This window comes from Caretta caretta, chromosome 8 (assembly GCF_965140235.1).
Source record: "Caretta caretta isolate rCarCar2 chromosome 8, rCarCar1.hap1, whole genome shotgun sequence".
Taxonomy (NCBI): domain Eukaryota; kingdom Metazoa; phylum Chordata; order Testudines; family Cheloniidae; genus Caretta; species Caretta caretta.
The window spans coordinates 90,807,062-90,830,847 of record NC_134213.1 but is presented as its reverse complement, the minus strand read 5'-3'; the positions used below and the strand labels follow the sequence as shown (position 1 = coordinate 90,830,847).

The window sequence follows — 23,786 nt, the reverse complement described above, 5'->3', positions numbered from 1 at the left end:
TGTAGAAGAGGAGCTGAGTTTAGTGTTATTAAAGATGGCATATTTTATTGGTCGTAACGGGGGACTACATTTCCTTCTTTACTTTCCAGAGTTGTGGGGAAAATGTGTTTTTTCCAGGAAAAAACCTGCCCTGTGGGTTTTATGTGTGTGTATGTTTTGTGTTGTGAGGGGGTAGGGTGACAGGTTGGGGGCGGGATTGCTGTGGGGAACATTTTTTGAGCTTCTTTTCATACTGGAATATTTACATAAAGAGAACGTGTATTTGAAATCTTTTTGATCCTACAAACATTACATTATAATTTCAGTCTATGAATGAATGGTTTAAAACAGCGGTTCTCAAACTGTGAGTTAGGACCCCAAAGTGGGTCACAAACCCATTTTAATGGGGTCACCAGGTCTGACTCAGATGTGTTGGCCAAAGTCCCAGTCCCACCACCTAGGACTGAAGCCAAAGCCCGAGGGCTTCAGTCCTGGGTGGCGGGGCTCAGGTTACAGATCCCCTTCCTGGGGCTGAAGCCCTTGGGTTTTGGTTCCCCCGCCTGGGACAGTGGGACTCGGGCTTTGGCCCTGCCACCTGAGCAGCTGGGGTCAGGCTTCGGTCCCCCCCTCCTTGGGTCATGTAATAATTTTTGTTGTCAGAAGGGAGTTGCGGTGCAATGAAGTTTAAGAACCCCTGGTTTGAAAGGTTGAGAGAGAAGTAATGAGAATACTGAGGTGCTGTTATGCCTGTTAGTTTTATACTTTTCTTATTGTTTCCTATCTAGAAACCTAAAGGGGAAGGAGAAAAATGCAGCAACCGTGCTAATTTCAGTGTAAAGGAAATCCTGGAATATGTTACTAACGAGCTTTACAGTGAAACAGTTAATTACATATATTTGGTGAATGGAAATTACAGGAACACTGATCTTTGAACTCTGGTGTGTGACACATAGAGATCAAGGAAATAATATCCAAATATAGATCTAAACCTGTTTGTTTTATAAATAAAGGGTTTGCTCCAGCAAATTTGTTTGAGGTAGTCATGGCAACAGAATATGCTTAGTTTACCCTTGAGTCTAATGTTTCCGTATTTCTGTTAATTCCAGATGAGAAACAATAGAAAGGGATTGCTTCCAGAGCCAAATCCAGTGCAGATTATGAAGAGTTTAAATAACCCAGCCATGTTACAAATGTTACTGCAGCCCCAGTTGTGTAGACGTGCTCGTAAACGTGGTAAGTCTTTTAAAACATAGATAAATAAGAAAATAATTCCGTGTGCTTAGTGATATAACAAACTTTAGCTAAAAAAAAAAAAAGCAGGAGCAACCTTTTAGAATACATATGTTTATAATTGCCTCGAGAGAGTCCTCTTCACAAAAGTGACAGAAAACATATGTACAACAAACTCTCATGACAGTTAATTTAAGTGAGAGACAAGATGGGTGAGATAATATCTTTTATTAGACCAACTTCTGTTGGTCAAAGAGACAAGTTTTCAAGCTACACGGGGCTCTTCTTCAGGAAAAGGTAATCAGAGTGTCACAGCTAAATACAAGGTAGAAAAGATTGTGAAGCATTAGGATTTAACACATGTTGCAAGAGACCGTTCCTGATGAAGACCACAATACAAGAAGGATGTGGATAAATTGGAGAGAGTCCAGCGAAGGGCAACAAAAATGATTAGGGGTCTGGAACACATGACTTATGAGGAGAGGCTGAGGGAGCTGGGATTGTTTAGCCTGCAGAAGAGAAGAATGAGGGGGGATTTGATAGCTGCTTTCAACTACCTGAAAGGGGGTTCCAAAGAGGATGGCTCTAGACTGTTCTCAATGGTAGCAGATGACAGAACGAGGAGTAATGGTCTCAAGTTGCAGTGGGGGAGGTTTAGATTGGATATTAGGAAAAACTTTTTCACTATGAGGGTGGTGAAACACTGGAATGCATTACCTAGGGAGGTGGTAGAATCTCCTTCCTTAGAGGTTTTTAAGGTCAGGCTTGACAAAGCCCTGGCTGGGATGATTTAACTGGGAATTGGTCCTGCTTCGAGCAGGGGGTTGGACTAGATGACCTTCTGGGGTCCCTTCCAACCCTGATATTCTATGATTCTATGAAGTGGGCAATTAATACCTCTGCAGAGGTGTAGCTCGAAAGCTTCTCTTTCTCAGCAACAGAAGTTGCTCCAATAAAAGATATTACCTCACCTGTCTTGTGTCTCTCATACCTTGGGACCAATATGGCTATAACACTGCAAACAGTGAATTTAAGTATCATTGCTCCTTGTAAACACCCTCGTGCTAACTCTGCAGTCTATTGATATTTATATTAGAAATTGGTCTAAAACAAAACCTCTGATCCAAACACACTCAAACTTTGGGGATCTGGTTCCAGATCTGAACTTGCAACTCAAGTCCCTCTCCAGTTCATACCGTTTTAAAATTATTTCTTTCTTGTATGTTTCCATATATATGTGTGTTTCCATAAAATATATATAACATTTTACAAGCATGCTGTTAGACACTGTCCTACTTCCAAAGGAACTTTCTTTCTAATTTGAATGGACAATAAATTAAAAGTAATGTATCATGTTTCAAAGAATTGAATTGTGAGGCATAAGAATGGGAGCGGTCAGTCTGAAGAGATCAGTGAGGCAAGTCTACACTACAGCGCTGCATCGGCACAGCTGCAGCACATCTTCACCAGCGAGAGAGTGCTCTCCCGTCGGCATAATCATTCCACCTGGGCGAGAAGCGGACGCGTGTCTCCCGCCGACATAGCGCTGATGTGGACAGTGTAAAACTTGTGTCACTTTGTGGAGGGGAGGGGGGGTTCGCATCCCTGAGCAACGTAAGTTATATCAGCTTAGGCTGTAGCATAGACCTGCCTTAAGAATGAATGGCTGTGCTATAAATATTATGGGTGTGGGTGAGAATCTATACAGTGCCTCTAAGACCATTGGGAGGGATGAGGTGGCTTTAAGCCACTTTAGCACCCTTCCAATCCTGGGTTGCTTTGGGGGATGGAGAGGCCCCTAGTTTAACTCAGAGAGGTCCTGAGGGCTGTCTGGGGATGTCTATATTGCGCCCCCCCTCCAAAAAAAATAAGAGTGCTCTTAACTGAGGTTAGCTAACCTGTGTTCACTAACTTGGGTTAAAATGCACCTTTTCTTGCAGTGTAAATGTACCTCAAGTTACAGCAGCTTCCCTGGGCTGCTCTGTGGGCCACACTCCTGTGTGCTGTGGGCCTGCCCCCAGCACAACTCTCCTGCTCCCAGGACAGCTCCATAGTGCATACCTCCTGTCATAAATATAAAGGGAAGGGTAAACCCCTTTGAAATCCTTCCTGGCCAGGGGAAAGCTCCTCTCACCTGTAAAGGGTTAAGAAGCTAAAGGTAACCTCGCTGGCACCTGACCAAAATGACCAATGAGGAGACAAGATACTTTCAAAAGCTGGGAGGAGGGAGAGAAACAAAGGGTCTGTGTGTCTGTCTATATGCTGGTCTTTGTCGGGGATAGACCAGGAATGGAGTCTTAGAACTTTTAGTAAGTAATCTAGCTAGGTATGTGTTAGATTATGATTTCTTTAAATGGCTGAGAAAAGAATTGTGCTGAATAGAATAACTATTTCTGTCTGTGTATCTTTTTTGTAACTTAAGGTTTTGCCTAGAGAGGTTCTCTATGTTTTTGAATCTAATTACCCTGTAAGATATCTACCATCCTGATTTTACAGGGGGGATTTCTTTATTTCTATTTACTTCTATTTTTATTAAAAGTCTTCTTGTAAGAAAACTGAATGCTTTTTCATTGTTCTCAGATCCAAGGGTTTGGGTCTGTGGTCACCTATGCAAATTGGTGAGGCTTTTTATCCAACATTTCCCAGGAAAGGGGAGGGTGCAAGTGTTGGGAGGATTGTTCATTGTTCTTAAGATCCCAGGGTCTGGGTCTGTAGTCACCTAGGCAAATTGGTGAGGCTTTTTACCAAACCTTGTCCAGGAAGTGGGGTGCAAGGTTTTGGGAAGTATTTTTGGGGGAAAGATGCGTCCAAACAGCTCTTCCCCAGTAACCAGTATTAGTTTGGTGGTGGTAGCGGCCAGTCCAAGGACAACGGGTGGAATATTTTGTACCTTGGGGAAGTTTTGACCTAAGCTGGTAAAGATAAGCTTAGGAGGTTTTTCATGCAGGTCCCCACATCTGTACCCTAGAGTTCAGAGTGGGGGAGGAACCTTGACACCTCCTATGTCCGGACTTATGAGTGGGTCTTTGGGAGGCAGCCTGTGGCTTTCTTCATCAGTGCCAGCTTGGGGACAGTCCTCTTGCTGCTGGATAAAGGACTTTTAGGGTCCCTTTACATTACTTCAGCCCTTATACCTGTCAGAACATGGCCAGAATGGAGATGAATATCTTGCCCTATGTACAGGTGAACCCAAATTTTTCAATGGTTCCTGGAAATTCAGAAAACAGATTTTTGGGAAAAAACAAAATTCCACTCTTGGGGCATTTCTGAATTTTGCATAATTGAGTTTGGCGAATCAGAATTTTACCTGTATTTCAAGGAACAGGTGTGTGGGATTCTGTAGTTGTGAATAAGTGTATATGTGGCTTTTTATGAGAGAGCAGTAATGCATTAAGAGGTATCTGTGAAGGTGGGGAAGGTGCAAGACAGCTTTGAGTGTGGTTGTTTTCAGAAGGTTAGCTGTACAAATGTCACTGTATGGTTTTATATTTGCCTCACACTGGCTTCTGTATTAAATTTGCTAAGATACATTTAAAAGGATGGCTTTTCAAATTGTGACAGCCTTGCAGACTCACTATGGGAAGCTGGATTCTGTCTGATGTGTACATCATGACCCATACTAAAGATTTTGTAATCAGAATTTTCTTAATAGTTCTTTTGGTAGGGCTAAAAAGAATCCTGCTCGCTCTTTCTTAGCTGCATTGTCTTTGCAGTCCTAAAAGGGGTGATAAAGTATTTTGCTTAGTAAAGGAAGCATATGTGACCCTGAATACACAGAGGAACAAATCTATTTAGTCAGGAGAGGCCCTTTTTTGTGAAGTCACTTTTATTTCCATAGCTTCACCTGAAAGAAGTCTGTCCAGAGGGGATGTGTAAGAACAACTGAATGTGTGGAAGTGCACTGTGGGTCTCTGCAGAAAGGGCATGATCTCATTCGGTGGGGACCACTTCAGGGAGAACAGCAGCAAAGTGAGACTCTTTAAGGGAGCACAGAAGCACAATTTAAAGGGAAGGAACAGCATAGGTTGATGGTATAAGCTGCTATTTATGTAATACTTTGATAATAATTCTTTGCACTTCATAACTTTACCAAAGCACTCTCAGGACATGCCTATGGCTATTACTGTATTACTCATTGTAAAAATGGGCAAACTGAGTCATGGGAAGGTAAGCAACTCACCCAGAGTCCAACAGGGAGTCAGTTGCAGAGCCAGGAATAGAGCCTACATGTAATATTCTTATGCTCTCCACATCTAAGTGCCGCTTAACGGCTTGTTTCTCCCATGCTGCTTCCAGAGTGAATAGAGTTTACTTGTGTGTAACTTTCCTAATGCTGTTTCCCTTCCTTTAACGTGTCTCTCTGCTTGTCTGTCTGTCTTCAGATTGTGAGATCCTTGGAGCAGGGATTGTCTCTTCTTGAATATTTGGAAAGCTCCTAGCAGGTTATGGGTGCTACCATAAATATATGAAATAAGAACAATAACCCAGTCCCTTCACTAACCATGAAACTACAAGCTTCACCGTATTTTTAACACTGTCTCCTGAATTCTTTTAAAAAGCTCACAGTTTTGTGTGTAACTTTGAATATTTCATCTTTTAATTTCCAAAAATTCCCCATGTTTTTATTGCTTATAATCGTTTGTTCCCTCAGATTGCTGATGCTCTCCCTGTTAACTGTAAGCACTCTGTAGTATTGTAAAATGGTGAACAGCATGGCTGGGGAATCTGTATTTAGTCTTTATTTTAACTCAGTTTCCTTCTAGTGTGACTGTCTCTAATAGAAAGCCTGATCATGCACCCACTGAAATCAAGGGGAGTTTTGCCATTAACTTCTAAGGGCCCATTGATGACATGTTAAGTTATTACCTATTTACAGTTGACTACACAGAAATTGTATATCCAATGACTATGTATCTATCAAAGCACTTGAACTAAGGCCCCAGTCCTGGAGTTTAAAGTGAATGAGAAGACCTGTGCACCTTTGAGGAACCCTGTTGACGTCAGTGGGGCTCCAGGCAGACATAGCAGTTCTCCTATGTGCTATTAATTGCAGGATAAGAGTCTCTGCATAATAAGCTTCAGCCACATGTGTATTAAAAGGGTTCACTGTCCTGATTTTTAGTCAGTTAATTGAATGTTAAATCCTATAGAAATACTTAGAAAAAGGCAAATATATAAAGTGTATATAACTGTTAAAAATCATTCTTTGCCTAACTTTTAAAAATTCTATAAATTTGTCAAGGATGGTATCTTGTGTTTTCTCAAGCAGTTCTTGGAGTATCTGCTGGTTTACCTCATCTTATAAATACAGCAGTCAGTCCAGGATTTTTGCATTTGAATAAAGTACACCAGGTATGTTTATCAGTGTGGAAAAAATGTATATCAAATTATGTATTTGTGCAGTATTTTGCATTAAAACATGTAACAGATCTCAAGAATTTACAACTAAAATCAAATGTTCTTGTTAAAATGACTTTGTATTTAACATATACTATATAAAGTGATTTCAAGAGGCTTTTTAAATAAGATATAATCAGATCTGACTAATTAAAATTGAGGAGTGCTCACTGTCTGTATGCAAATTGCCATTTTATTTTTTCTGAATTTTTGATTCACTGTTACCTGATTGTGTTGTGGTAGAGAGAACTTATAGTTTCTAGAAAGAATATCCGTTTCCAAGTAACAGGTTGAGTGACAAGGACCATGGATTCATTTTGTAAGCAGCTCATTCAAGAACAAAGACTTTTTGGAAAATAAGTCTGATTCAAGGCTGGAAGTGTGTTATCATTGTCTTTATTTGTAAAGTGTACTACATAAATATTAACAACAGCAACAATAATTTTGAGATTTTCGTTTTTAGCTAAAAATAAACCAAAACTGTGTATTACTGAAGTATTCTCAGAGTTCTTGTGGTGTATTATAAGGCTCCTATGACTTCCAAACCACTTTGAGCCCAACAGTAGTAAAAGGAGATATTCTGGAAGCTCATATAAAGAATCCAAAGTTCATAGGGGTATCTTGTAAGGAGATTTGGGATGAATCTACCCCCTAACTCAGGGACAAGGGCTTGGCTGGAGTAGCAGCTTTTGTCCACAGTCAGTACTCCCTTTGCACCAATCTATTGGGTCACCAAGCCACCCAGTTTCCACTTCTGCTTACCACATCAGGACTACTGTAGGGGCGTCCACAGTGTGGACTCTGCCAAGAAGTGAATTTTACCCTTAGGAAATATGGGTGGGGTTTTCAAAAGTACCTAGAGAAGTTAGGAAGCTCTCATACCATTGATTTTTAAATGAGACTTTTGCTCCTTACTCTATTCAGTACTTTAGAAATTCCTACTCGAAATTAAAAAAAAAGTATTTATTCGTTACTATTTCTACTATACTTTTAAGATCATAGAATATCAGCGTTGGAAGGGATCTCAGGAGGTCATCTAGTATAACCCCCTGCTTAAAGCAGGACCAATCCCCAATTCTTGCCCCAGATCCCGAAATGGCCCCCTCAAGGATTGAACTCAGAACCCTGGGTTTAGCAGGCCAAAGCTCAAACCACTGAGCTATCCTTTCACACTTTGCCTGCCCCCCAAGATCTATAGCTCCATGTCTGTTAAGAGAGATCGAACTAAAATAGGACAGATTTTCTTCACAGTAAAGGCACCTTGCTTTCTCTCATTTTTCTATTATGAGTTATCTAGAGGCGTGTATTCCTTTCAGATGTTAGGTATGTTGTTTAGATCTGCAGTGCACCATAGAATGAAACACATTAGCTGCATGTTGTAAAGTTTATTGAACACAAAGAGTGTTATTTGCTTACATTTTTAAAATATATATATGACATTTTCCTCGGATATATTTAGTTACTGCAGCTCTTTCTATGGTCTTGTAGATTTTGGGCTTCTTTGGAAGGCAACATGAATGCTTTTTAATCACAATTGGAAGGAAGCATATTGTACACAGTTGCAGTGTGACTGATGATGATCCACTGCTTTTTGGCTTAAGTATACTACAGCTAAACAAGTGAGTGCTATCGCATTGGATAGACTCATGCATTTAATATTCTTTTATGGAAGCTCCTGCTTTTAATTAGTCACTAAACCTGACCCAGTAAGCTGAATTTACTGACAGTAATTTAATTATCTAGGTTCCTTTCATTGGCACTTGTGTACCTTTATTCTGTAATGTATCTTTTTGGGGTACTCTTCAATGCCAGAGAATCTGGTCACTATTTCTTTCTTGGAATTCAGTGTTATCATGTACAGGAAAAGAAGCTGTGTTACTTTCTAGTTTTTTGTTAGTTTGACAAAAGAACAGTGGTTCAGCTTATTTCTATATTCCTTCCTGCATATGTTGTTTTTGCTGCATGGAATTGACAGTTCAAGATTTTGTTAAATGATACATTGAGAGGAATTGCTTTTTAAAAATATGATGCCAAAACATTGCTCTTAGAATAATTAAATTATAGATAATTAGGAGGACATGACAGATGAGAATTTGAACAGTTGTTTGGATGAATCACTGAATAATTTTTTTTAACTTAGCTACTCTTGGTATTTCTTAATGATAGACATTCTGTGCCACCATAACACATTTTGAACATTTAGAGTTATGTGTTAACTGAATGGTCTGACGGATCTCCCTGTGATTAATCCAGAGAGTCTGTTTTGAAGATTCAGCCAAACAATTTTTTCTACTTTGAATTCCTAAAAGTTTGTCGTTTAATCAATACTTTTTCTTTCTTGATGTAACTCAGAAAACACAATAAAATTATAAAAAATAAAGATGTACTGGCAACATCAGACACAGGTCATTTCTACTTGAGATGCTTAGGGCAGCTGTGTGGACTCAATACACAAACGTATTGATGCAATTAATCCAGATTTGGCCCCATATTTGGTGGAATTCTGTTTTTGAATCTAAAATCTAATTTGCAGGTTTTAAGAGATCCCTTGTTTTGTGTGTTGATATTATAGTAAATAATTTCCAAAACACAAAGGACTGTTCTGTAACATGAATGTCTGTGTCCTACGTGTTTAGTTCCTAAGGAATCTGCAACCCTGCCACACTGGGACACAAACTGTGCTGGCTACAAATGTCTGGAAACATTTGTGAGGCAGAGTTCTGGCAGAGTCATAAAGCATGCAAATCCCTACTTGCTGTGCTCAGCTGCTTCTTCAGTTTTCAGTCATTAATGGTGATCTGTCCGGCGTAGGGAATTTCAAAAAGTGAGCAAGACTGTACTCACACAGTGAAGAATTTTGATTCCATATTTCTAGTCTTGCCTTATAGAATGTGTTCTTTAAGTACCAGAGTGCTACAGAAAAAGATTTATTGAGACCTGGAGCAAACATATGATTTGGCTGGCAAATCATGTTCAAGAACCTCTGCCAGTGCAGTCTTGCTCTACAAGAATGATGTTTGACTAAATGTTTTCAAGCATTCATGTAGTTAGTACAAATTATAGCAGGGGTTCTCAAACTTTTGTACTGGTGATCCCTTTCACATAGCAAGCCTCTGAGTGTGACCTCCCCCCCTTATAAATTAAAAACACTTTTTTATATATTTAACACCATTATAAATGCTGGAAGCAAAGTGGGGTTTGGGGTGGAGACTGACAGTTCACGATCTCCCTGTGTAGTAACCTCACAACCCCCTGAGGGGTCCCGACTCCCAGTTTGAGAACCCCTGAATTATAGCATGGTTTGATGCTCCAGTGTGGACAGACATTTCTTTTAAACCATCATAGGATCCAAAAACCATACTGTAGAATATCTCCAAGGCAAAGTTCTAGTATGGCATCTCAACATGGTTTAAGTGTCTTGATTGTGGGTGCAAACCGTGTTACAGCAATGTTTTAGTGTAACTGTGCATGAAAACCATTTAAAAAAACATTACGAGCCACAGTGTGAACATAGCCTGAATAACTAGCCACGTTATGAATGTTCTGGGAATAGTGCTCTCTGTAGGATACTTACCAATGAGTAAGGGAAGAATCGTATGTGTGTAGGTATCCTTTCCTGAAGGTAGCATTAATGTTTAGAGACTGTAAAGCAGTATATAATAGCCCCTAACTATCCAAACATAACCTAATAAAGCAGTGAGATGTTTGGAGCAGACATTATGTAAGAAATAAAAACATTGTAAAGCACAATACAATAAACTACACTTATCCTCTAAAAAGCACCCAGAAAATCAAACTGGAGGAAAGGAAAGATAAAAGGAATTCAGAATCTTCTGGAAGCTTTGATTGCAAATGAAGCAAGGATTTGGTTTTGTGGAGGAGAAGTCACTGACTTCGGATAAACATAGATATGGAAAGTCATTCCCCTTTGTCATGTTTATTCATAAGCTAATTGTAAAGTATCTGGCCTATAGCACATCAGTTGGAAATCTTGCAACAAGTGTTGTAATTTTTTGTATTTTTTAACTAATTCTTGTGTCAATTTGGCAGAATTCTGTTCTGGGGAATACATCTAATTTACTGCTGCAGAACCTCTCACACCTACAACTGGCACAGAAGCAACTAATTAAAATTGAGAATATTCAAACTAACAGTGTAAGTTCATCATTTTAACTTCAGTTATCAACCTGTATACCTTTTATTCACTATTTTCTAAAACAAATAGGACTTTTTTAGAGTCTTAAAACTTTAAGCATCTAGCATATGTGGAAGAGATTAACTGTATGTGAAAGCCTGTGGAATAGCTAAGGAAAGATAACTGTAGTCATTTACAATACTACTTGTTCTTCTTTATAGAAACCCGGTTTACTTGGAGAGCCTCCACCAATGTTACTTCAGACAGTATTGGGAACAGGGCCAATACCATCAGTGAGTGCAGACCTGGGAAACCATGGAGAAGCGCATACATGTAAATGACATTTTGCTTCATACTGTACCAGCAGAAATGTCCAGTTTGAAAATATGCAGCTGACTCACTCCTACTTTTTTAACAAAAGTGATAATCAATAGCTTTAACCTTATCGCCACAGAATAAGGAAGCCACCAAGCCTAACGACAATGTGAAATACAGGAGCATTTAACAAAAGAATTATGTTGATTATTGCTGTGTTGATTGGTTTGCACTGGCTGCTTTCGCTACCTGGCACAAATTCAGAGGCTTCCCAGTTACACAAACTTAAATATTTTATGAAAAAAGCAGCAATGCAAACAACGGGCATATGTTCATTTAGCTTCTAAAGCATACATAAATGAGGATTCTGGCACAGACATCTTGGTTTCATTGCCTTCTCTTCCAGAAGATTCCCATATTTTTGTTTTCTGTGGTCTGTATTTGCCAGGCATGTACTTGAGTATCTAAATCTCCAGCAGACCACTGTCTGCTCATGTTAGTTTTTCAGACTTAAACATCAAAATCCAAACAAATTCAGAATAGTTAGCATGGTATCATATATCCCACACACACTTGCTTACATCTTGGTGTCTGTTCAGGCTGACCATGAAATTTATCACTTAAGTCAAACAGGTATATAACTGAAAGAAGCCAAGAGTAAGCAGAATAGAAAAATGTAAACAGAAATGGGCCACATATTCCAAGGAGAGGCTAAACATGAACAGACTTGCTGATTGACCCCTTTGTGCTAGGAATGAGGTTTTCCTGATGTGAGCCAAATTTTTAACAGCGGCCTCTAAAATCATGGACACATTTTCTCATGACCACATTATTTTAATTATCCCAAATAGAGTAGTTAGGTATCTACTCTATTCGTGTGAAATGACTCTAAGAGCTAACACTAGGTGCTTTAACATTTAATATAAGACAGTCTCATCTTCCTGTGTTGAGTGAAATTATCACACTATCAACACACTCCTATTGCAACTCTTAAGTATTAGATAAACCCGCAGCAATATATTTGGCTAGGGTTCTGAATTTGCTTTAATTGCTTAAGGTTATTTGGCATGCTGTTTCTTTCCTGAAGTTCTCAGTTTCTGAAAGGAGCCCTGTTTTCATTTTAGTGTTTTATTTTCTTACTGGTGTTCTTGGATATGTGAATGTGATTAGATTTTATCCGCTTTTCTTTGCTTATGCCCATATACCCTATCTGATGCAATGTACTAGATGTGTTAAAAAGGGCATTTGCTTTACTTTATATTACTTTGGTTTTCAATACTTGTAACCTCTCTTAGTCCGTGCCTTTTAGTCCTACAGTTAACTTTATTCCATTTTAAGGGTGTCTACTTTTAATACGCTTGTAGACCTGGACATTTTGATTTTGGAGAAATCAAATAACTTGATTTTACTGATATTCCTTGTTTTTAATTAATTTTCCTAATGTCTTGTCTCTTCACATGAGGACAGAAGTAGGTTTTTAGTATTCATTCCTGTAGGTTCCCACCTGATACATCTCAACATCACAAAGCTTCTCTTACAAGTAGCTGTTCTGCTGAAATCAGCTGTGAATCCAGCCCAACAGAATCCTATTAGGTTTTAACTGGAGTTGAGTAAAAGTCTATCACATGGAATTTTATAAACTTCTAAAGAGTCTAAAGTTGTGGACATTACATCTTGATGCAAAAGGAGTTAGCGCTTAAATTGGGAGAGGTAGTTCAACAGCATCAAGGAGTTTAAAGGCTTTGTGAAGACTAATGCTGTTCATTACATATAAATCTATGTATTAGGATAAGCCTAGAGTTACTACTTGGCATTCTGGAGACGTGCATTTGATTTCACTTCCCAGACTGTGAATACTGTAAAGCGAGGGTACTCTGTCCCTTGTCAGGAAGGAGGGTGGGGAGTGTGCTTTGATAAATCATTAGAGATTCCTGCAGCCAGCAAAGTGCTAGTGGATGTGGGAAGGTTGTTCCATGTAGTTCTCAGCCGCAAGGAGGATGGTTCTGATGTGGAGCCTTGAAATGTAAACTGAGGAAAAATGGAATGGGATGATATAGGTGTTAAGATTCTATAAATCCCCAGTCCCCTGCTGCCCTAGTAGAGTGAAAGAAGAGAAGGAAAACTTGTAACCTATACACCTCATTTGGAACCGGAAATACACAATCAGGCAAAAGCAGAGACAAAAAAAAAATTTTTTAAAAAGGCAAATACATTACAGTACTGTGCTAAACGGAAACTACTAAAAAATTAAAGGGAAAGCTTAAGAAAAGATTTGAGAAGGCAAGGAAACTGTTTCTGTGCTGGTTTCATTTAAATTAAGATGGTTAAAAGCAGCATTTTTCTTCTGCATGTTAACATTTGAAATCTGCATTAAGTCTATGTTCAGTTGTAAACTTTAGAAAAAACAACCATATTGTTTTGTTCAGAGTTACGAACAACTTACATTCCCGAGGTGTTCGTAACTCTGAGGTTCTACTGTATATACAGGTTAATTATGACTATAAACATAATTAGCAGCTTTGCCTTTTAATGGAATTTTATTTCTCTACCTTTTTTAAGGAAGGCATCAAGAAGATGAGTTGTTAGCATTAGTGATTCTTTTCTTCATAGTGGTATAATAAATTTTTCTTGCTTCTGAAATTTTTTTGTAACCAGAAAACTGTCAAAATAATTCTCTTGAGACAGATAATTTCAAAAACTACACATCTGCATTTTATGGGTCTATTATAGATAGATCCTGCTCTTGCAGAATATAGTGGGGTTAGTGGAGGATAGCCCAGCCCCTGATCTAGTACAGCTTGGCTTTAGAGATTATTGTCTCTTGGACACTTTCCGTTCCATTCCCAGTTGCACAGACCACCTCTGTTCCCATTTGTAATTGCATATAATGTGGATACAATCAAAATGAATGACAACTTACATTGCACAAACATTTTAACAACTCGGTTGCCATATGTTGCATGTTAATATCTGAAAGTATACTGCACTGCACTCGGTGACCTGATTCTATCTCCCATGTCATTACCAACCACAATGCAGAATTATTTTCTGCCCTTTATGTTCCGGGATGAGCCATCTTCAGAGGAGTCTTAGTTGCATTTTTATCTCTAGTGAGGTGCAGCCAATGGCCATTCCATACAAAATATTGGTAAAGACTATTGTTGTTATACTTGATTGATGCTGTCCTCTGCAACTCTGATTTGTTGCTCAGCTGATCAGCAAGTTGGAAGTTTCAGTAGCAGAACTGGTGTTTTGTGTTTTTACTTAAATGCTAGGAAGGAAGAATGAAGTCAAAGCTATATCTGTAATACTCACATTGTCTAACACACAGAGCACTTTACAGGCTAATTTACAGGCTTTGAAGGGACGCTGTCAATTTGAAATCCACTGAATTAATTTAAAAGAATGAATTAAAAATAGTATCATGTACTATGCCTGCCCCTGAGACCCTCTGCCAATTTTTGTGTATTTTTTACTTTGTTTTCCTGTGTTTTACACATTACTGTGTGAAAGACCAACCAAATAACTGGGGACAGTGACTGACTATACAGGAGAGACTGTACAAAAATGGATGTTGTGAATGCACAAACTAAACAAAATAGAAATACTTTCTTCTCTAATTTCTGTTATCTGGGGTATTGTAACTCAGAGGTAAATTGTTCTGAGAAAAGTAAAGGAGTACTTGTGGCACCTTAGAGACTAACCAATTTATTTGAGCATAAGCTTTTGTGAGCTACAGCTCACTTCATCGGATGCACTAAGCAATTCATTTGAGCATAAGCTTTCGTGAGCTACAGCTCACTTCATCGGATGCATAATGAATTTATGCATCCGATGAAGTGAGCTGTAGCTCACGAAAGTTTATGCTCAAATAAATTGGTTAGTCTCTAAGGTGCCACAAGTACTCCTTTTCTTTTTGTGAATACAGACTGACACGGCTGCTACTCTGAAATCTGAGAAAAGTGTTGTTGTTTGTTAAATTCACTGTATCCCTTTAGCAACAGAGATACAAATTTGACATAGAGGTCACTTTATTTACTCTGAAATATGACCACCTCAGGGTGGAACTTGATACACGTTTTACAACACTATGCAACAGTTTATAACAGGAAATGAAAACGAATGCTCAATCCAAGTGGAATCATAGAATATAAGGGTTGGAAGGGACCCCAGAAGGTCATCTAGTCCAACCCCCTGCTCGAAGCAGGACCAAATCCCAGTTAAATCATCCCAGCCAGGGCTTTGTCAAGCCTGACCTTAAAAACCTCTAAGGAAGGAGATTCTACCACCTCCCTAGGTAACGCATTCCAGTGTTTCACCACCCTCTTAGTGAAAAAGTTTTTCCTAATATCCAATCTAAACCTCCCCCACTGCAACTTGAGACCATTACTCCTCGTTCTGTCATCTGCTACCATTGAGAACAGTCTAGAGCCAAACTGTAGGGGAAAATTAGATACGCAGAACGTAAGTATTTGAGTTTGAATTTGGCCAGGACAATGGGGTTCACACCCTTGTCTCCTGTGAGAAGTGCCAGCTGTTGCTCACTTTATTTTTTGTAAGAGGGTGCTTCCAGCAATCCAGTGCTTTGTGATACTATGTTGCAGTTTGCTTCAGTCCTAGCTCAGAAGGCAAAGTGCCAGCTACTAAATCACTAACTCCACTTCCTGAGGCATGTATGTGTTTATTGGCAGAATCTCTCACACAGATATGTATGGACCTGGCCTACCTCTGCTTCACTTGAGAACTCATGGGATTGCAGTGCAAAGTTGGTATATCAGTAGGTTTTTTCAAAAAAGGTTTCAGATGGAGCATATGCTGAGGAATCCTGCAGGACTGGCTATTGGATTTATTCTGTATTGCTTGTGCATAATGTTTCTTATGTGTAACTGCACCTTCAGGCCTTGGTAGCAGTCTGATTTTGTAATCCTTGTGCACAATGTGCTGTACAACAGGTGTTCCCCCTGAAGTGTTCAGTGTGCACACCATGGCTTCTCAGCAGCTAGCCAATAGAAGCAGAAGGTTAACCAAACATCTTCCCTATTCCTGGATGATGAAAAAATTGAGCGGGGATTATCCATTGGGATCAGATGGGCAAGGTCTACACAATCAGTTTCATAGAATTGTAGGTGAGTGGCCATTGGGGAATCTTGGTCCTGCCTGTCTTCTTCATTGTTTCTGTCCTGAATGTGATAAAACATGGCTTGTGTTTACCTGCCTGAGATGCCCCTTTCATAATACTTGAGCAAATAGCACAGGCCTCTTAAGGAAACCCTTGTAAATTGCTATTTGCCACTACGATCAGCCTTGTGGTAGCATTTTACCACTTTTCCTCCCTCTTGATTCCAACATTTGACCACGGAATTACATGCAGTGCCTTGAGAATCCAGATAGCAGCTCTTAAATGTTTGAGCTCTGAGTGGACTATTTGGTAGGACTTCTTTCATGGATTATTTCTATATATTTAAAATAAACTGTCCTGTGGCCCCCTAGAGCCTTAATCTGGTGCATTCAGGGTTCTGACTCTTGTGCATCTGTCCTCCATCTTTCTTTGGGTTTTGGCACAAAGGGTTTCTCATTTCATAGATTTACATGTGCCAGGTGAGTGGGTGCTATCCTCTTGGTATTTCATCATATTGATGATTTGCAAAAGTTTCTGTAGAATTTCCTGCTTAAACTAGTGTCTTCTTTCCTCTGTCTCATGCCTCACTTCTCTTCTGCTGTTCACATGGAGCAGAATACATTGTGGCATTTTTTTGAATATTTTCAGAATGCTAATACTTGCAAAGATATTACCAGTTTTTAGGAAGATTGGAACCACTTTTTTTATTCAGGATCTGGCTTTTTAGATTTGTTATTCCAAGGCATATGGACTCCTCTAGTTGAGGAGCTCTGCAAACAGTTTGTTTGTGCTCACTTCATTAAGCATTAGAGGTTTACTGTCCAAGCGTTGATGGATGTGACTTTTGGTTGCAAATTCCTTGGCACAGTGATGCCTTAAGAAGTCTGTGGAAAGATTAGAGATGACTCTGGTTAGTACAACTTTTTATGTTCCACCCAGTTTGTTTTTGGGACTACTAACAGCCCCATGCTCTGCATTGATGGCACCCGAGTCTTCTTAAATAAATGATTTCAGACACCTTACCTCATTTTACAGTATTCCTAGACAAGGCTTGAATAATACACTCACCAGTGGTAAGTAGAAGAGTTTTCCTGGGGCGCAGTGACACCTAGGCCACCAATTTCTGCAGCATTTAAGCCTTCATTTAATAAAAAAAGAGTTTCTAGCCCTTCAGGTTGTGAAGAAAACCTTCCTAGTGTGAACTGATGCTGTGCTGTTTTCCTGAGCCCCCAGACAGGTCACTCAGGGGCCACTGCTGCTGCTGTTCATAGCTTTCTTGAATAGCAGAAAACAAATGAACCAGACCTTGGTCAGTTTCACTTATTAGCCTAGCAGATATTTAGAATAAAAATAGCATTAAATACAGTTTCAGTTTTCTGTTCTAGCTTTGGTTTTAAATTAAGCTCTAGGTTTTTATTACTGCAGCATTCCTGATTTCTCAATGTTTTTGTTGCCACTTAATAAAAATCACAAGCAAAATGTTCAGATAAATTTTGTCTAACAGAAAGGTTTCTCCATTTATGGTTGACTGCAGCATCTAATGTGACTCCAAATCAAACAACGGCAGCAACAGGGATGGGCATCTTGCCATTCTTTCCAAATCAGCCTGTTGTTGGACAAGCTGTGCCAGGGCAAAATAATACTCAGGATAAACAATCAACTACAGTGGGACTGTCAGAAGGAGCTGGCTCAGGGTCGCAGGCTTATCTTCAGAGCTTAACAAATTTTACTGCTGGAGGCTTGCGCACAGAACATCCCCAACAGCAAAGCCAGCCAAAAAGCACTGATACAAGTTCAGGGGTAAGAAAAACTGGACATAGATTTTGCATTCCCGTACTTATGCCCCCTTTTTTGTTGTTGTTCTTCCAGTTACAAGTTATTTCAAAAAGCAAATGCAGTTATTTCCATTATAATATTTACTGAATCACAGAATGATTTATAAAGCATTTTAAGGTCATTTGGATTTTGAATTAGAGGAAGGAAGAATTAATGTCTTTTGATGGTCAAAATGAATTAACAAAGAGGAATCTTTTATCCTATTGTACTATTCTCATGTACATGCCTCTTTATATGTAATGATGAAATTATTTTAGCTGCAGGAAATGCCCTTTTTGGACTGTAAAAATTGAACTCATGTTGGAATTCAGTGACTGTAAACTAGAACAGCACCTCTGGGTCAGGATGCCAAAGTGTGTGTGTGTTTCTAATCTGCATCCTCTTAAAACACGATTGGCATTTCCTTAACATCAGGTCAGGTTTAGTATTTATTCTTTCAAAGCGTGTGGATGCAGAAGAAAAAATTAAAGCTGAATTGAAATGCTTTATTAAAAACTGTTTGAGATTCCCAGCCATTAACTGGATTCTATACATGTATTTACTTAAAAACATTTGGCATTTTTTTCAGAAAACTTGAAATCTCTTAGATTATTATGTTTTGATTTAAATTTTCTTGGTTTCCTGAAGCAGTTGAGATTATTAGCACCTAAGCAGTGTCTGCGGCTGCATTCTTTTTTCAGCATTTATTTAATATGTAATTATTTTAATTTTTAAATCTATGTTAGTGTAATGATTTGGGATTTTAAACAGATTTTTTTTATATTTTAATCAGCATTTCCATCACCTTTTCATACAGATAAAAAAGGAAAATAAACTTTTAAAACTCCAGAGAATCTAGTATTCTAAAAATGAATCTGCAGGTTATCTTTGGAGGTTTTGAATCCCATACTTTTGGACAGCCTTTCTGGCAGAGATCTTAATAAAGTTACTTCCTTTTCTGCATCAGTTGATACAGGGGCAAGTTTTCTAAGGCGAATGCATTAGTAGCACATTCCAGATTTGTACATTTTTAACAGAATGGATTTAGAATAAAATTATATAAAAATCACACTGGGCTACATATTTCAAGCAATTTATGTGTTCTCCCATTTGAAATCAGTGCATCCATACTCTGGAATGGCTGCTCAGTGGTCTCTGTGAAATTGAGATAGTGTTGTATTCAGTCCAGTTCCCAGTGGACAGGTATCACAAAACTCCTAATAGTATGGCACTAACTCAGGGGTGGGCAAACTTTTTGGCCTGAGGGCCACATCAGGTTTCCAAAATTGTATGGAGGGCCAGTTAGGGGAAGCCAGGCGTGGACTGGCCCCTGACCCTCATCCAACCCCGCCGTTCCCTGATGGGCTCCCTGCCCCATCCACCACTCCCTGTGCCCTGACTGCCCCCTGCCGCCCCATCCAACCCTTCCTCTCATTCCTGACTGCCCCCGCAGGACCCCTGCCCCCATTCAACCCCACTGTTCCCAGCCGTCTGACTGACCTGACCCCTATCCACACCCCTGACCTTCCCCCCCCCTCCCCGAACTCCCCTGCCCTCTATCCAACCGCCCCCGCCCCCTTACCGCGCTGCCTGGAGCACCGGGGGCTGGCAATGCTACAGTCGAGCTGCCCAGCTGGAGCCAACCATGCTGCCGGGCTCTGCAGCTGCGCTGCTCCAGGAGCTCGCAGCCCCACTGCCCAGAGCATTGTACCAGTAGTGCAGTGAGCTGAGGCTGCTGGGGAGGGGGAACAGCAGGGGAGGGGCCTGGGACTAGCCTCCCGGGCCAGGAGCTCAGGGGCAGGAGGGTCCCACGGGTCATAGTTCGCCCACCTCTGCACTAACTGGTTCCCCTCGTAGTCAGTGTCAACTGAACCCAAGGTTTGAATGGGCCTGGAGACTGAACCACCTCCTGATTCACGGAGGTAGAAACCCTTCTCAGAATAGGGCTCAGCTACAGTGGTAGTGTGAGGTGGGACTCATGCCTTACCGTGTTTTGACTAAAGAGAGAATTTCAGTTTCCCAGGCTGCCATTCTGGCACGTCTCATGAGCATTACATTCCTTTTTAGAAATATGCAAATCCATTTGCATTTTTAATTATGATTTTAAATATCAAGGGCAACAAATTGCCCTTATTTGAATAAACTCACTCCTTGGTATTAGTACTAGAAAAAGCCAACTTCCAACCCAAATGGCTGTACCAACTGTGATTACTAGGGGAATTAGGAACCTGAATTGTACATTAACAGTGAAGAGATTACACCCAGTGCTGAAAAGAAGGTAAAAATCCTCTGAAATTTATGGCCCAAATGATCTGTTGGTGTGATGCCATTGAGATCTTATGCGCACAGAAAATTTGATTTGCCCTCTACGTCGGATACTTGGTACATCTCTGTGGAATCTCACTCAGCATTCTGAATGGGCCTGTAAAAGAGATGATTTTCAGTTCCCCTCTGTTACAGTTTGAGGGGTGACATATGTCTCAGCATAGACCAGTTCCTATGTGTTTATTAATATTAATAGTAAGTGCTTCTGCATCACTGTTATGACTTACAAGGAGACCCATCTCTCAAAAGTAGGGAGAAAAATGTTTTTTTGGCAGATGTTAGGGGTGGTGTATTTTGACATGCGTTTTAAATGTTGCTAGAATCTATGTGGGATTAGCTAACTAACTTGCCACCTGCACACATCACTCTATTTTGGGTATATTTTTATGCTGTAAATCAACAAATTAAATGGGGGTTGGGCTAGTGGAGTGTTCACTAGCGTGCTAAGAATAGCTGTGTAGATGTTGTCCTCCCTCCCTAACCTCCCACCAGACTTGAGCCGCAGTGTCTACACAGCACACTAGTGAGAGCCCTGCTAGCCCGAGTCTGCGGAGCCAGGCTAGGAGCTCACTCCGGAATGCAGCGTGGACATACCCTTAGGGGTGGCCCTTGGGCAGGCAGGCTGCCTCTGGAGCTCCTGCTCTCCTCCATAAACAACTTGTCCCAGTTACGGACTTAGCACCACAGAGAGGCAAAAACTATCAGAATAGACTCAGTCCATCACAGTTCCAGGAGCCCACGCACCTCTGCTGGTTTGGGGGAGTGAGTGAGTCCTGGGGTCTCAGACCCACTCCCAATTATTTTCCGCTTTAACGTAAGTACGGCTAGTGCTGATAAGCAGCTTGCTCAAAAGGCATTTTACATTAGTACATCACAGAAAATTCTACCTCCCTAAACCAGAGTTCATCAGTCCTTGGTTTGCCAGAGGCTTGAGTTGAAGCTAATCTTCCGTCGCATACTTACTGTGAGCTTTATTAATCTGATGGCTTTTAGTGAGGTTTTAAATATACTCACGAAAACTAAGTTTGCAATTCCTCCCCCCACCCCCTTCCCTGCTGGTCTAAAGAGACACTTGGCTGACAAACTCCTTGGCAAGAAAAAATATCTGTAATCTGAGCTGTCTGTTCAGATGATTCGGTTCAGGATTGATTTGGAGATACTCTGCTGTAAAACCTATGAAATCTGCAAGTTTTTAAAGTCATGTAGAGACAAGCACCTGTCATTGCTTTGGTTTTACTTATGACTTGAGTGATAGCTGAAAAGTGGAATGAATGTTATCTAACATTTTTACAGATTCCCTCAAAAAAACAGACCTCACTCCTGGGAGAACCACCCAAAGAAATCCGTCTTAGTACCAATCCCTACTTGAATTTGGCAAGCGTGTTGCGGGGTGTGTGTCTTTCAGGTAAGCAGCCATTCAGCACATGCTTGTCTAACAGCTTGTGATTTGATTTAAAGCTTTCTAGAGCAAAGTGTGGTAAGTTGTTTCTCTGCTTACTAAATGATCTCAACGATGACAGCATTTGTCATTAATAAAACCTAGGATTCTCTCTTTCAAAGAACTTGCACTGAGAAGAAAAGTAAATTGATATAAGCGATCCTCATCACTAATTTTCTAGTTGAAAAAAATACAGTTTATATGAGTACTTATCTGTAAAGAGATATTATATCCTGCAGTATTTCTAATGCAAATGTACAGAGTTAGCATATTTGTTCAGAGTTCATGTACATTCTAGAAACTATTTTCTATCAAACATAAGACCTTTTATATTTTGGGCTAGATATTGATTGCAGTTAAATGTGTAAATCTGGAGTAATAAATTTCAGGTCTGTGACAATGTTCTGGGTTTACACAAGTGTATCCAAGATCAAAGTGTGCCCCTTAATGGTTGGACAGCTTGTATAAACTGAATGTATTCATTTTGTTTTGAGCAGCAGTTGCCAGCAAAGCAACTAGTACACAGCAGCAGACTGGACTTTCAAGCAACATAGTGGATGCTGCAGTCTCTCAGGGAACTACATCACAACATGCAATGGAAAACTACTTTAATTACTCTCAACAGTATGGGGATTATACACAGGTATGTTAGCTAACAATACTTTCCTTCCTGTAATGGGGTGCTTGGTATATTTGTATTGACTTTATTACTTCTAGATAGCTGAAGTTACGCCGTAGTTGCATGTGGTTGTTTTGTGTTCTACTTGGAGTAAGGCCTGTTGTAAAGACATCCCATAGCTCTGTGAAGATGGTGGAGTTACTTGGCTCAATGGTACTGTAAATTATAGAGCATTTTGATCACTTTTTATGTCATTAATAAACAGGATATTCTCACTCGGGTCCTGGTGTCAATTTAGAGGACAAGTGCAGAATGAAGTCTTTTTCACGAACTATAAGATAAACAAATTCCAAACCAATGAATCAAGTTATTTAATGTGTAATTGGGCATCACAAACATATACCATACTAGATGAGGTTCAGACATATAATTGTTCTATATCTTCTGGGTGAGTAGAAGACTTTGGTGTGGTCAATCGGACACCTATCACATAATCACTTAAAACATATATTTAACTGTTTTGTTGGATTTTTATGATTGGTTTTAAATCTGTTTTTGTGTCTTGGAGAGCTTTTGTCTTTAATTAAATCTAGTGCCCTGTGAAGGTCATGGGAAGTTGCTATAAAGTAAAATCACCATAGCAGGCAGATGAAGTGAAGAAGTTTTTTCTCATTTATAGGAGGCTGTCCAGCAGTGGTATCAGCATTATGCTCAGGCATACAACACTACTCAAGCAAGAGTAGGTGAATTTGAAAATGAAGCTTCGGAGGTAAAAGTAAAATGATTTTCCTTCACATCTCCGTTGACTTCTTCTCTCCTTTAGCATGAGGATGCTACTATGTGCTTCAGCACTACTGTAAACAGAAAGGACCAGATCATGTGGGCAAAATAGTGCTGCAGAGTCACCGTGTGGATCCCAAACACACAATCGTTGGTATTCCCTAAGTTTTCCTGTAGCTAGGCTCCTACAACCTAAAGTTTTCACCATGTGCTATAAAATAGACCAGGAGTGCATTAAAAACTACCCTACATTGTAGCTTTCAAACAGTATAAGTGAACAAGAGATTATCATGTTTTTTCCCGCTAAGGTATTATCCGAGAGCGATTTAGCTCTCAGATTGTTATAGATCCCCAGTGGGTGCTGCAATGCAAATGGGAGGCAAAACCTAAAAAATACAAAACCAAATTTCCCTTTTTTTTTTTTTTTTTAAAGGATTATGTGCCTCAAGATTTTTTTAATGTTCCTACATCAGACTCAATGAGAGAGGAAAATTGCTATAGGCCTGAGCTGTTTCTGAATTGAAAATTCTTTCCTTTAGAAACTTGGCTTGACTCCGGTATTTCCGTATCTGTCCACTGATCGTCACTGTAGTCAAATAAGAGTAATTACTTAAAAATAAAGAGTTTTTTGTTT

General features: G+C 39.7%; 1 protein-coding gene across 3 annotated transcripts in view; it reads left to right on the top strand.

The window, feature by feature from the left end:
* RAVER2 (ribonucleoprotein, PTB binding 2) overlaps window positions 1-23,786 on the top strand; it is a 56,532-nt gene that overhangs the window by 29,181 nt on the left and 3,565 nt on the right. The window contains exons 5-13 of one of the 3 annotated variants that reach the window (XM_048859713.2): window positions 1,086-1,212; window positions 6,479-6,561; window positions 10,657-10,761; window positions 10,963-11,074; window positions 16,009-16,182; window positions 17,710-17,975; window positions 21,609-21,720; window positions 22,251-22,396; window positions 23,052-23,141. In XM_048859713.2, the coding sequence (XP_048715670.1) occupies window positions 1,086-1,212; window positions 6,479-6,561; window positions 10,657-10,761; window positions 10,963-11,074; window positions 16,009-16,182; window positions 17,710-17,975; window positions 21,609-21,720; window positions 22,251-22,396; window positions 23,052-23,141 (1,215 nt within the window). Of the gene's footprint in view, window positions 1-1,085; window positions 1,213-6,475; window positions 6,562-10,656; window positions 10,762-10,962; window positions 11,075-16,008; window positions 16,183-17,709; window positions 17,976-21,608; window positions 21,721-22,250; window positions 22,397-23,051; window positions 23,142-23,786 lie in introns of all 3 variants that reach the window. The other 2 variants (XM_048859712.2, XM_048859714.2) reach the window with 2 other exon arrangements.